The 14271-nt window shown below is 53.8% G+C and overlaps 2 protein-coding genes across 2 annotated transcripts; both read right to left on the reverse strand.

The window, feature by feature from the left end:
* Nucleotides 1–252: 252 nt before the first annotated feature.
* LOC112874214 (phytochrome C) lies at nucleotides 253–5509 on the reverse strand. Its single transcript, XM_025937418.1, has 4 exons — nucleotides 2793–5509; nucleotides 1874–2690; nucleotides 1307–1600; nucleotides 253–740 (listed from the first exon to the last, which is right to left on the reverse strand). The coding sequence occupies exons 1-4, from the start codon at nucleotides 4852–4854 to the stop codon at nucleotides 503–505; spliced, it is 3411 nt and encodes a 1136-aa protein (XP_025793203.1). The 5' UTR covers nucleotides 4855–5509; the 3' UTR covers nucleotides 253–502.
* Nucleotides 5510–9491: 3982 nt separating this feature from the next.
* Nucleotides 9492–11610, reverse strand: LOC112872649 (protein PYRICULARIA ORYZAE RESISTANCE 21). Its single transcript, XM_025935717.1, has 3 exons — nucleotides 11217–11610; nucleotides 10715–10796; nucleotides 9492–10520 (listed from the first exon to the last, which is right to left on the reverse strand). The coding sequence occupies exons 2-3, from the start codon at nucleotides 10794–10796 to the stop codon at nucleotides 9919–9921; spliced, it is 684 nt and encodes a 227-aa protein (XP_025791502.1). The 5' UTR covers nucleotides 11217–11610; the 3' UTR covers nucleotides 9492–9918.
* Nucleotides 11611–14271: the final 2661 nt, after the last annotated feature.

Below are 14271 nucleotides of genomic sequence, written 5' to 3' on the forward strand. Positions count from 1 at the left end.
GTTGGACGCCCAGCTCATGGGCATGGGCTGATGCTGATGGGCTTCACGATTATTGTCGTTTGGAAAATTTAAACATAAAAGTTCTGAAATTTCACATGAAATGGTTAGATTCCTTGGCACGAGTTGAGCATTCTAAGCGGGACATCAGGACATGAATCTTCTTTCACCAACAGAACATGGTTTGTGAGACTTTTTTTTTTGAATGAAATGGTTTGTGAGATATAACTCCCAGTGAAAGCACAGCGAAGCTCGTTCAGAAGAAAAGAGCACAGGTGAAGCTTTATTCATTCTCCCAACTCAACATACACATACGGTTGTCGGTTAAAGTTACGCTTACGCTACACCTAGCCAACTCCCCAAACAACCAAATCTACCCGCATTACACAGACCGTGCCAGATACAAAGGCGACCAACGATGCTTCAAACTACCTGCATTTGACTAATTTAAACAGCCGAGAGCTCACTGAATGGACTGCTGTTTACAGTTCCGGGCGCAACAGCGTCAGAATTTACTTGTTGAAGGCTTGGACCGCTTGCTGCTGAGTTGGGCGACCGGGAATTCTAGCAGGACGATGAACGATGAGCTGTCGGCTTCCCGGAGGTACTGTACTGTGCCGCTCATCGTCTTCACCAGCTTCTGGCTTATGTATAGGCCAAGGCCCTCCCTGGACACGTCTGGGCTGTGCCGGAACATCTCCTGTATCAGGGCCTCTGGGACGCCCGGTGCGGGGTGGACGATCCTGCATTCAGTCAGAAAGTTCAACGGCTGCTATCCAGGGGGGGTATGGGCTTCAGGTTCCCCACAAGGTGATGGCGTTATACCACCGTGACTTATATTCATGAAAGCAATGTTTACAGGAATGGCTGGTATGGAATGGAATCACTTTTACACAGGTGTCATTTGTACTGTTTCAAACTGCAGAGCAGTTTATTTTTATAAAAAAAAAACTGCAGAGTAGCCATATGCTATTATGCTGGAGGGTGACTTGTATCACCTGCATCTTGACTGATGCAGTGGTAAGATACAAAAGATGTGGAAACTAAGACGCTCAGATGTGAATTTGCTAACATTAGGGCTTATCTGTTGCTTGTCAACACAGTCATTTTAGTTCGTGGGTTACAAATAGCACAATTAGGAGCAGTGCCAAAATTATTTACAAGAGCAACCAGCTTGATGAGACAAATGTGTAGTTGTGCCATAGTAATGAAAACTGATGCAAAATCCAGAGGTTCGCTTATTTGTGAAGTCACCTTTCAGTTCAAGAACAAGAATCAAAAGACCAATATAAGATGATTGGTGCGTTACCTGAACTCTAAATGAGCAATCTGCATGCCAGACCCAATTTTTTCCTTCTTGGGAATGACTTGGAGCACAATAGGTCCTTCGGCTGGTTGGGCAAACTGAAGAGTGCATGCCAGATAGTCTGCTAGGACCTGCTGAAGCCTTAAATTGTCTCCATAGAGGTACATGCATGATACTTCCACAGGCCAATCACGTTCAATAGAAATCCGTTTTTCCTTGCCCAGAGACATGCCTTGCATTAGGACCGTATTCAGAGCTTCCTCAAGTTTGAATTCTACCGTGTTCATCTCCATATAGCTGTCACAGCAAGCATTTGTTATCAATAAGAAATGATTACAAGTGAACAGGGAAGCCTTATTTTATGCATACATCTTTTAGCACTTCAAACATTACTACATTGATTAAAATTTTCATGTTTCAGCAATTCTAACCACCATTTAAATACAAATAGCAAGTATATTTTCATGTGTATGCTGTATGCTGCTCCATATATCCATTCTAGCATTATAGAAAACATGGAAACAATTAAACTAAGAGTACTATGGATGATGTGGACAATTTGGCACTTACCACTGTTCAATGCTTTCAAGATCAGTGTCGTGTAAAATCTTTTTCAGCTGATCCTGACACAGAACATTAGATGCAACAAGCCGCCTCTGTTCCTCTGTCAACTCAGAAGGTTCCAATAAACTATGTGTAAATTGCATGCCATTGAGTGGGTTCCTTAATTCTTGGCGAATGTAGGTTAATTCCTTAAAGCTGTTTGTAGCAGCTTGTTCAGACATTTTCTGCACCTGGAGAGCATGCTGAAGCTCTGGGCTGGCCACATGCAGAAAGCAAAGAGCACCAGTGATCTTGCCCTCAGCATTTGTCCTCTTATTTGCTGTGAGCAGGGATTCCACATACTTGCCATCTGTATCGAAGAAACCAAAAAGGAGTTTCCCAGGATCCTGACCAGAAATCACTGTGTTCATCAGTATGCTAAGTTTTGTTAGAGTAGCATGATCTTTCACCCTACAGCCATAATCATGAAGGGTGAAAACCTCCCCAATTAACAACTTGTCTATTGCATCTTTCCTTTTCATACCGGTAATTTTCTGCATAGCTTCATTCCACTCTAAGCAGGAACCAAGATCATTGATCATAAATATGGGAGGGATAAGCTCACTGGGGTTCTTCACTATGGCAACATAGTCTCCTTGTATCCTAGTATACTTATCCATTATCATCTTCTGCCCAGTCAAATCTTGAGCTACAAAGCAAACTCCAACAACTTTGTCTGAAAGGTCCCGATTGCAGCAGGAGTTGACCATAAAAATTACAGGGCCATTGCATTCCTGTTGATTGAATGTTTTAAGCTTGATTTCCAGATTTTGCTCTTCGATTCCTGAAATACAAGAAAGGAGGCACTAAGCTGTCATACAGAACAATGGACAATTCAGATTATGCTGAAGAGAACAGAAGATCATTTGAAGGCATAGTGACAAACCTTGTAAAGCTGAGTCCAAAATCCGTTTAACCACTTCAACAGAATCAGACATGACAAGATCTACGAGGGGCCTCCCTATGGCTTCCATAACAGGTAATCCAGTGAGTTCTGCGGCTTTATTATTCCACCCATTTATGTTACCGTCAATGTCAACAGCAAAGATAGGGGCAGTTGCTGTCTCAATTAAGCGGACCATCTCGTTTGTAACTGTTCTTAGCTCAAGTAGCCCCTGTATCTTCTTTGTATCCTCAGATGGAGCTTTTACAATGGACCTTACATTGTTTTTGTTGGCATCTTCATCTTGCAGGGAGCCGCGTAATATTAACTGCAAAGAATGGATAGCGTCCATTTCAACATCCTCCCAGGGAACACTTCTCCATTTAACCACCTCCAAGAAGGCCTTGAATGAAGATCGTGGATGCATCTTCCGGCCGTTCTCATCTGCATCGACCGGTTCATGCTTAGCTCCACCCCACTTGATCTCCTTTGCTGTGTGGGCTCGGAACCAGAAGATGAAATCTTTGGAAGAGATCTTTATGGCTGCCATGCCACACACAACCTCACGAAGTGCAGCAGCACCAGGATAACCCACTTCCACTAAGCTGTCGGTACTCAGCCCAGTTGAACCATCATGGTTCTCCTGAAGCCACGTGGCAATGCTCTTTATCTCTGCCTCGGAGGGTGTTGATCCGAGCACCCAAAGCTGGTTTTGGTAGTACAGTGCAGCTCCATCACACTTTACTAGATCCATTACATTAGGCGACTGAGTAAATATCCCAACAGGAGCATCCCGCAGAAGCATATCACACAGAAGGGTTTGCGTTCGGAGGATGTGCCTCTCCTTTGCCTGAGCAGCCAGTTCTACCTCCTTGTTGAGCTGTATGCCAAATACTTGCAAGAGAAACTCGCAAGCGTACCTTAGTGGGAAAGGAACGAACCTCGGACTCGTGTGATGACAGACCACCAGCCCCCACAGCTTCCTGCCTTTCGGCTGCTGGTCACTCCCGGTATCCCCATCCTCCTCCTCATCCTCGTTTATAGTTACTGACATCACAAGCGATGCAACAGAGCCCATGTTTGCCATGTACTGCGCATGGCAACCATGGGGAGCCCGGAGCGTCGAACCACATAGGCTGAGAGGCTGTGCTAGATTATCATCCTGAATGATCTTCACTGGAGTGGCAGAGCAATCGCATATCATCCGCACTTTGTTCTTCATAAATAGAAACTTGGATGCTTGCGGGATGTCAGTGGCTGGGTAGTGCAGGCCAAGATATGGTTCCAGATCAGATCTCCTGCACTCAGCGATAACCTCGCCATGCTCATCCTCATGGAACTTGTACGCCATGACTCTGTCGTAGCCCGTGAGGTCGCTCACCTCACGGACAAGCACATCGCACAGCAGCGAGAGGTTCCCGCTGGGCAGCGACTGCAGCCTGGAGATAGCCTTGGCGGCAAGCTTGTAGGACTTGAGCGCTCCCGCAGCGGTGACTGGCACGTCGGCGGGGTTGACCGGCTCGAGATCGATGAGGAGGCCGACGTCGATGCGGTGCATAATGGCGTAGAAGGGCTTGCCCGACGTCCTGGCGTGCACGAGGATGGGGTTGAGCAGGTTGACCTCCCCGAAGGTGGCGGCCTTGTGCAGCGCGACGGAGCTCTGGGAGCGGAAGAGCGTGCGCACGTCGGTGCCGATGGCGAGCGCGTCCCGCTGGTCGATGGTGGGGACCGCGTGCGGCGTGAGGTCGAGCATCTCGGGCGCGTTCTCGCTGTAGGCGAGCAGCGCTAAGGTGTCCGGGTGGACGGCGAGCAGGCAGCCGAAGGGCTGGATGAAGCGGCCCCGCTGCATGTTCTGGAGGTAGGCGGAGACGGTGCTGGTGCTGGCGGACAGGCGGTTGGCCGCGCCCACCGACGAGGAGTAGTCGAAGTGACGCTGGGAGCCCTCGAACTCGGCGTGCAGCTGCGCGTCCACGGGCGTCTGCGCCACCACCCGCGCGCTGTGCTTGGACCGCGCCGAGCTGCTCCGGGAGCACGTCCCCCGGTTGTTGGACCGCGACGACGACATCTCCGCCGCCCCCAATCCGAACCCCCACTCCTCCTCCCCTCCCTTCCCCGCTACCGAACTAGCAGCCGCGGCCGCACTGCAGCTGCGGCGAGGGGAGCAGGAGCAGCAAATGGGCGGAGGAATCGCCGGGAATCATGGGCGCCGCGGCAGCGGGGGTAATTCGCCAAAAGCGGGGGGTGGCCTTTGCTGGGGAGAAGGATGCGAGGGAGGGGATTGGATTCCGCCGCGGATAAGCACGGGGGGGCGGGGGGCGGAAGGGAATACGCCTCCGAGGCCGCGGCTTCGTGGCGCGCGTGGGAAGCGAGCGGCCTGCGCGGGGGGCAAGCCGCGGCAGCAGCAGCAGCAGCAGCGATAATATCTCCTCTCCTCCACACTGCCCTGCCCTGCTGCAAAGGGGAACACGAAAGGAGCAACAGCAACAGCGATGCGCGTCTGGGTGACTGACCGCGGGGAGAGGACGCGGGCGCCGCGGCACCGGCCGGCGAGGAGCCCGCGGACGGAGGGGGGATTGGAGCGGCGGAAGCCGGAGGACGCGCGGGGCTAGAGGCCTAGAGTGCTAGACCCGCCGCCGTAGCTGGGGACGAGTGGGCTGTCAGGGGCTCCGAGAGTGGAAAGCCGTGTGGCGTCATCCGGGGTTCTTCTTCCCGCAGCGGTCGACGCCCTTTCCATCTCCGGTAACCGTGAATCCCGGTGGGCAAGCTAATCAGTACTGTAGACTAGATTAATTAACTTAGATTAAAGATGTGGCTGCCACGTGATGATTATTATAGTCGTTAGCTTGTCGGGCCCATGTCGGGAGGATTGGAATCGCGAGCCCTTCCTAGTTTTGGGGGTTAAACTCCGGTCTTCTTTTCGCTCGAGAGCACCAGTTGGGAGAAACTTTGCCACAACTGAGCAGGTGGTTATTAGAGGAAAGAGCAACTTGCCCTGACACTCGAGCTTATCATTGATCGAGGTGATCAACTTGCCTGAACGTTCAGGATTGGCCACCCCATCCCTCGCCAATCCGGAGCGCCGATGGTGCGATGAACCGAGCTCTCTCGTGCAGGCTGCGTCGGCGGCGTGGGGTTCTGCTCTGTGTCCGCAAGGTGCAAGCCACGGCTGACGAGCCACTTGGTCAACAGCGGCTGAAGCTTATCCCAGCTGATTACACAGCAAAGCTTGCTTCTTCAGTTCTACCGGGCGGCATGATTGGACCGGGAGCTTAGGGTACGACATGACGCCTCGCCCCCGTGCCGCCATGCGCGCGCACGAGGAGTCACGGGGGCTGATACCTGTAGGCTGTAGCGGATGAACGCCCCCTGTGCCGTGCACGACAAGAACTTTAGCAGCTAGCAGCACATCGGATGAACTGCATCGGCGGCAGGTGGCAACAGCCCGGGCGTTGTCTCGCTGCGTCCAGCCACTGCACCGCCCTGTGTATTGATCTCGACGAACCCGTCGACTTCTTCGTGCTCTGATGGGTGAACAAAGCTGTTGGACGTTGACGGGTAACGTAAAGCCCCAGGCACGCCTCGACTGGGCTCTTGACTTCAGACTTTTTTTTATCTCTCGTAGAATCTGTCCTCCTTTCTTTGAGATAAGGACGGAACGGAAAAGATGTGCGGCTCATCTGAGCTCTCTCCTGCTTCTCAGACACAACACAACCTCGGTGAGCAAAGGAGAGGATATAGGATATTCGGGTCGGTGGACGCCATCAGATTCTGAAACCGCAGGCAACCGATCGGCCGGTAGATGGATTCCCAACCAAACAGAGGCCGGCCAGACATGCCGAGCTATTTCTGAAGTCGCGCAGCGTCGCCGCGCCAAGTTTTGGCGCAGGATCGCGTGGGGCTCACGTCCCTCCACGCCTGCCGTCGGCACGCACGGCAGCCGGCAGCCCGGCACTGCGGAGTCGCCATGAGTGCACCAGAAAACCATATGCGTGCGCTCGTGTTCCTACTGCGTATAATCCAGGTAGACCTTTCTTCAAAAAAAAAAATTCCAGGTAGATCTGGCGCGTCACGCGGTACCTATCTGTCAGGGTCATGTGGGAGCCACCATGCTTTGCCAGAAAGAGTGGTCTCCGAACCACGTGCTGCTCCCAGCCAATAATGTCCGGCTTGGTTTTTCGATCTTGGGCCACGGCCCGCGGGCTACACGGCAAGACATCATTCATCGTCTTTTTTCGGCTACACGCTCGCTCCATGAGGCTGGTGGGCTCAAAATCTAAATGGGCTCAGAGCTCTTCAACATTTGTTGCTTGCTTTCTCCCACTTTTCTCAGTTTTTTTTTAAGAAAATGAAGGCTCAGGGGAGTTGGTGGAAGTGGAAGGTTCTCTTTCTGTCTCACCTGAATTAACCCTCTCCTGAGTCCTGACGGACCCTGTCCGATCCAAAATCCGATCAAAAGCAGGCAGGATCCTGGGAGAACAATAAAGAAATCGTTGGGATTAGGAGGTAGAGCAAGGGCAACGCATGATTGGACGGGTCAGGATCAGGGCGCTGCAAGTTGCGCGCGCGGAGCTAAAGGACGAAGGATTCCTTCATGAGAGGCTGCTGGTGCTGGACCATGGCGCGCGGCGAGGCCGCAGTGCTCCACACGTAAGCGCCGGCGGCAGCGAGCGTATGCGTATCGGGCCACCTGACAGGACGCTCGAACAACCGACCGGGTGAGGCCTCCCGCGTCCTTCCGGATGTCGTCGCCGACGAGATGTCCTGGGCCTCGCTCGCTGCTGCTGGGGGAAGACACGGTAGGAATCGTTTCAAAAGGGAGGGAAAGAAAGAAAGAAAAGATATGGTAGGAATGTAGGGTGCTGCCTCCTGGCCCTTGGAGGACAGATGTGACCGGTTACAATAGGGCTGGCTGTTTGGTTTCGTGCGATCGCTTCCTTGCAGGATTGACTAATAATGCTACTATGAAATCGCATTTGGTTGACAGTACTACTCTAATCCGAAGAATTGTGTGTCTGGTATGCATGGTGTTAGGCACCGGCGGACCTCTGTAGAGGCCAAACGGGGTAGTGGCCCCCCTTGGTCAGGAATTTTTTTTAAGATATAGTATATTAGCACAGCTGTACACGGTAAATTAGCTAAGTTAGCATATAGTTCATGTTCCGGCACTGGTGTTAGGTGATCACAAGCCTGACCGAGAGAGAGAGAGAGAGAGAGAGAGAGAGAGAGAGAGAGAGAGAGAGAGAGAGAGAGAACCATGTGTTGGAACATATGCTACCTGATCTTAATTAGACAATTTCTAAACTGTTTGTATGAACAAAGTTAACTCTGTAGGTAAAGATGAACAAAGCTAACTGGGCGCAGCTTAGTTGATGCTACCAACATCATGTGGATCCCTGCCATTGGTTGTTCAGTTTTCGTCAATGCAGGAGCCGTCAAGAAACACGCTGCAGCAACTCACAAAATCGCACGTAAACTTTTTTTCCGGGAGAGAATTCACATGTCATGTAACCTAACTGTGACAAGAATATAGAAGCCCATGAGAAGGCAGCACGAGACAGCAAGCGTACGGCTCCGATTGTCAAAGGTGAGTCCAAACCAAAGCGAGGCCCACCGCCCACGCGACCACGGGAGCGGAAACGGAAACGGAAACGCCCACTAGCAGGAGCAGATGCAGGTGGCCCGTCCCAATCAGAGCGGGACGGAGGCCAAGCAAAGCACGAGCGCGATAGAATACCGCCGATCCCGGCCCATCGCTTCCCTCCCTCCCTCCGTATCCGCCCTGCCCCACCCCCCCCCCCCCCCCCCCCGCCCCCCCCCCGCGCGCCGCCTCGCCTCGCATCCCCTCCGCTCCCGGTGGGCGAGCCGGCCGCCATCGCTGCCAGAGGCCACGCACGGAGGACAGGAGCCAAGCCCCATTGCCCTAGGACCATCCCGCCCGGCCGTCCCCGTCGCACCGTGCCGCCCTCTCATCCCCTGTGGCCTCTCCGCCGCGCCCGGCGCATCCACGTCGGTCGCGCCGGCGCCGCGCGCGGGCTACGTGTGACTACGTCCGTATGGCTCCATCCGGCTACGCGGCCCGCCGCTGAAGGCCACGGCGCGCCGGGCTCTTGCTGCCCGTCTCGCTGTCACGCGCCTCCACTCTTTCCGTTTGTTGGCAACATCCTCACCTCACCTTAACGGCTTCACATCACCAATACGCGTGTCCTTCTCAATTCCCGTCCGCGGTGACACACTGAAGCTCCAGCCGTATTTGGATAACCTGATTAAACTTTAGTTCCTATCACGTCGTATGTTTAAACTTTAGTTCCTATCACATCGTATGTTTAGATACTAATTAGAAGTACTAAATATAGATTTATTATAAAACTAATTGTATAGATTGGGTCAATTCATGAGATAAATCCATTAAATCTAATTGTTTAATAGATTCATCTTATAAATTAACCTTCGTATATGTCACTGATTTTATAATTAATTTATATTTAATTAAATATCCGATGCGACGGAAATGAAGTTCTACCGCCCGATTCCAAATATGCCTTTACCGCTACTAGCGAGCACTGACCTCGATTTGCATGGCAACGTACCAGTCACGCCCTTCACCATCGCCGTCCTATCTTTGCACAATAAAGAAACACGCCACATTACATCGCTTGTGGTGACAAATGGAAGCAAAGGGGCCAAGGGGGGACAGAGTGGAGCTGGAAAGTTTTTGGTAGCGAAAGGAAACCCATTTCTTGACTGCAACATAAAGAGGGAAAAAAAAAGTGAGCCTGCAGGTAGACACTTCTCCTGCCATGAACAGATGAACTCTCTTTCGTTCCCACCCTTGTCCTTTTTACACAGAATCAACAGCATTGCTTGATTTTATTCTCTCACTTACTTGCCCTAACATGTAACGAAGCAGAATTTATATATAGTATATTTGCTAAGTAGATGACAAGGATACGGTATACACGGTGCTAGTATAGTATAGTATACGGAGTATATGAATCTGTACGGTGACGGATGGATTGTACAGGAGGCGGCATCCATGATTGATGGGATGGCACTGGAGGTGGTGGGGATAGGGTGGTAATTAAGGGCACGCTAATCAGTAATTTTCTGGTTGGGAATTGGGATGTGATGATCACATGATGGAGCAGGCGTAGGAGGGGTCCTCCTCGCAGACGATCCGGTATCCGCCGCCGCAGGGGTTGCAGGGGTACGGCTGCGGCACGTACTGCGGCATCGGGATGTACTGCGGCTGCGGCGGCGGCGGCGGCGGGGCCTCGGGGGCCTTGCCGCAGGAGCAGCAGTGGCACCCGCCGTGCCCGTGGTGGCAGCAGCACTCGGACGGCCACGCCGGGAACGGGTACGGGTACGGCCACGGGTAGGGGACCTCCACCACCTTGGGCGGCGGCGGGGCGGGCTCTTGCTTGGGCGGCGGGGGCGGCGGGGGCTCCTCCTTCGGGGGCGGGGGCGGTGGGGGGTCGACCTTCGCCGGCGGCGGCGGGGCCGGCTCCTCCTTCGGCTCCGGCGGCGGGGGCTTGGGCTCCTCCTTCTTGGGCGGCTCCGGCTCCTTGGGCGGCGGCGGGGGCGGCGGCTCCACGATCTCGATCTCCTTGATGATCTTGCAGGCCTTGCAGCAGAGCTTGTCGGCGAGCTTGTCCGGGTCGAACGGCCCCGTGACGATCACCTTGTTGTTCTTCTCGTCGTACTCGATGTCGTCGATGCAGAACTCACCCTTCTCTGCAATCCCAAGTAGAGTTCATCGTCAGTCTAATAACTTGGTTGCTATCAAGTATCAACGACCCTCAAACAGAAACGAAGAACAGAAAAATTGCGGCAAGCTTCTGCCACCCTTTCGAAAGAAAAAAAAAACAAAGAACAGAGCTTTCTTGATCAGAGAGAACTCGCCGCCATGGTTGCAAGCAAGCACGCACCTTGGATCCTGGTGAGCACCTTCTGGATCTTGGTGTAGCAGCGGCAGCATTCTAGGTCCACCTTGATTTTGATGGTCGGCATCTGCACTTCAATACGATCAGAAAGAAATTCTTCTAGCTCATTTTCCTATATGTGTTTGCACACAAGATAGTTCAGACAAACACAGAGAGAGGCACATCAACTTCATGCAAACAGAGAAATTAAAGGCAGAGGCGGCCAGCGACCAGCGTGATTGGCTGATTGCAACTGATCTATGGGCACCAGCACGAAAGGAGAAAGCAATCAAGAACAAGAACATCAACAAGCAAGCAAAGGGCCCGTTTGAAGCGTGGAGCACACTCCAGAATAAACAAACTAATCAACCAGGGACAGGACGGGCCACTCTTGCCATCAAAGAAGTTTGGCAGAGGATCATATCAGCACGCAATCTTTGTGCAATAAATCCTCGAATTCTTCAGGAGTAAAGAACGAGAAGGACATGGAGGGAGTGAGAGCAGGCACCTTGGTTCCGCCGACCGGCGCCCGCCAATGCGAGCCAGGCAGGCGGAGGAGGAAGAAGAAGAGGTGTTGGTGGAGGGGGAGAGAGAGGAAGAAGAGGAGGTGGTGGTGTGGCGTGAACAGGCAGCTATATAGGCACTACCCCCTGCGCCTCCCACGTCATCTGACCCAATCTCATCCCGGACTCTGGAGGTGCCGTGGCGACGCCAAAAGCAGGGTGAGAGAGTAGAAGATAGAATAGAAGCAGCCATGGAGAAGCAACTAGAGAATGGAAAAGGCGCCCTTGGAAAGGCGGCAGCAGCCAGCCCCAGCCGCGGCAACACTTGGGTTGGCTACCTCCCTCGCACCACCAGCCACCACGCCCAAAACCAAAAGCTCTAGCTCCACAAGTTGCCGTCATGGCTGTTACTTGGCATGGCATTCCCCTCGAGGATGATCACCGTACGGCTGGGCTGCACCCCCAGAAGAACAAAAAAAAAAAGCTCGCTCCTTTCCTTTCCTCAATTCCTTTGTGAAAAGAAATACGGCGTGATACGCACTCGCTCAGGAGCTTTCACGTCAGGTGACAAATCGCGTGCCGGGCTACCGATGACCGGCACGGGCACGGTTCATTTTCGTGACGCCGATGGTGCCGCCGCGACTCGCGAGTGAGCGTGCCGGCGCCTGTATTCACTCGCCTTTTATTCTGGCCCCGAGCGCCGAGCAGGTCGCATTCGTTGCCAGAGTGGCAGTGGCAGATACGTGCACCGGTGAAAGCTAGTCGGAATGAACTCCAGCCTGGAGGCAGATGGTGAGCACCAAACCGAGCGGTTGTTTTCGCTTCCTTTTGCTCTTTTCGGATGGTTTCAGCCACCATCTCGCTCTCATCCTCTCTCGGCTCTGATGGGTTTTTGACCCTGGATGCCAGCAGAGGATGACAGGAACAACGGTGGGCGACGTAAGAGGGTGTTTGTTTCCCCCAACTAAATTTTAGTGGTGTCGATGTTTGGATACCAATTAGAAGTATTAAATATAGACTAATTATAAAACTAATTGCATAAATGGAGGCTAATTTGCGAAAGAAATCTATTAAGCCTAATTAGTTTATAATTCGACCATGTTGTGCTACAGTAAACATGTGCCTACGATGGATTAATTAGGCTTAATAAATTTGTCTTGTGAATTAACCCCAGCTTATATAATTAGTTTTATACTTAGTTTATGTTTAATCCATATTTAAATATTTGATGTGACTTGAACTAGTTCTTGAATCCAAACAGCCCTAGGTAGAGGATTTGGAACAGATTGTTCCGAATTCTTATGCCTCCGTCTGAAGTTGGGATGGCGAGATGGCGAGACGGGCTGCGGCATGGCCCACCCCTCCCCTCGTGCTTAATGATGCTTGGACGGACCGTGGCGCGGTGCCATGCCCGCAGCCACAGGCAACACACGAGGCGGCAGCATCCATCCATCCATCCATTGATGCACCCCTCTTGCGCTAGCACCATGTGTTCGAGTCGTTAGCGGGTGGCGGCACGCTGGGAGCTCGTGATCCGTTCGGGGTCCACAGCAACGGCCGGCGTTCAATGGGGTGTCCCAGCGCCAGCGGCAGCAGCTAGGGATTGATGATGATAACAGGAACCCGTCATCCGCACAGTGTACGCACGCGGCCTATCGGCGATCAGCGAACAGCGTGTCCGGTGACATTTTGGTGCAGCAAAACCTCAGCCCCAATCGCAGCCGCTGCTCCTGGTTGCTGAGATGATCTGAGAGCTGCGATTCAGCTCCGAATCCTACTGCATTTGCGTGGCATCGATGCAAAGAGGAGCCTTTTTACCAGCCGTGTGCCGAGAAAAGAAAGAGATTCTCTCTGCCTTTCCGTGGGGAAAAGAAAGGTAGGAAGGCAAAGTGCCGTATCTTCTTCCCCACCCTACCGTCTGATAGAGTACAAAAGAAAAGGCCGATGGTTCAGGTCAACAAACCAGCAAAACAAATGGCGCCGCGCCCACACCCTCTCCGAAGAACGCTGCTGTGTCCCCCGGGATTGCCACCGACCGGAGGCGCCTAGATTGGTCAGCTCTCGATCCAGCGGACACGAGAGAAATCCGAGACCAGGACGTGCACGTTACAGGGGAAGGCAGGCGCAGCGCCACCCGCCCCGCGCCGGAGCCGAGCGCGCACGGACGCAAGCCGAGGCGGCGCACATGCCATGCCTAGGCGACGGGCGGAGGCTTGGCGTTTCCCCGGGCCGCCGTCCTTCCCTCGGTGGTTGCAAACAAACGGTGGCGTCCGCAGGCCGCGGCCTCCGCAACAACCCGAAGCTGGCGGGCCTGGCGCGCGCGCGCGGTCCATCCGATCCCCAAGGCCAACGCGACCGACCGGTCGGCCGGCCCATCCCGTACCGTGCCCCAGCGCGGTTCGGCTACTCGTCGGCCTCTCCCAGCCCCACACGCGTCCTCGCGCCCGGCCGGCCGCCCCGGCCTAGGTGCCGCCGTGCCGCTGGTTGGCTCTCCACCCGGCACCCGCCAGCCTAGTTGGCGAGCCAGCGACGCGCGCGACCCTGTGCCGCCCGCGCGCACCCCCATCTCGCGCCGCACCCGGAGTGGCGGAACGGACGGCCCCATCATCGCCGCGACTTCCTCCTCCTCCTCCGGTCGCTGTCCATCGGCTCATCAGACACGCGCACGCACGCACGCCCCCACCACCACCCGGCGTCGCGAACCCGGACATTCCACGAGGGGCGCCCGGCCAGCGGTGTCGGTGGTCGCCGCTCTGCTCCTCGCCGCTGCAGATCGCGTGAACAATCCCACGCCGGCGCGCACCGAATTCTCATCTCTTGTCCAGCCGGCGAGCGCGACCGTATGTTCTGGACACGTGTACAGGCAACTTAGTCCCTACACGCAGATGGCGACGGGGAGTCGGGGGAGAGTGGAGGTGAGCCTGTTTGACGCCGAAAGCGCGCCGGCGTGGCCTCCGTTTGAGTGAGATTAGGAGCAAAGGAAGCTGTAGCTGGTAGGATATCCGGTGCCAGTGTCCAGCTCGCTTGCCGGATCCGTCGAAAGCGCCTTTGTTTCGATTC

Source organism: Panicum hallii, chromosome 9, assembly GCF_002211085.1.
Source record: "Panicum hallii strain FIL2 chromosome 9, PHallii_v3.1, whole genome shotgun sequence".
Lineage (NCBI taxonomy): Eukaryota > Viridiplantae > Streptophyta > Magnoliopsida > Poales > Poaceae > Panicum > Panicum hallii.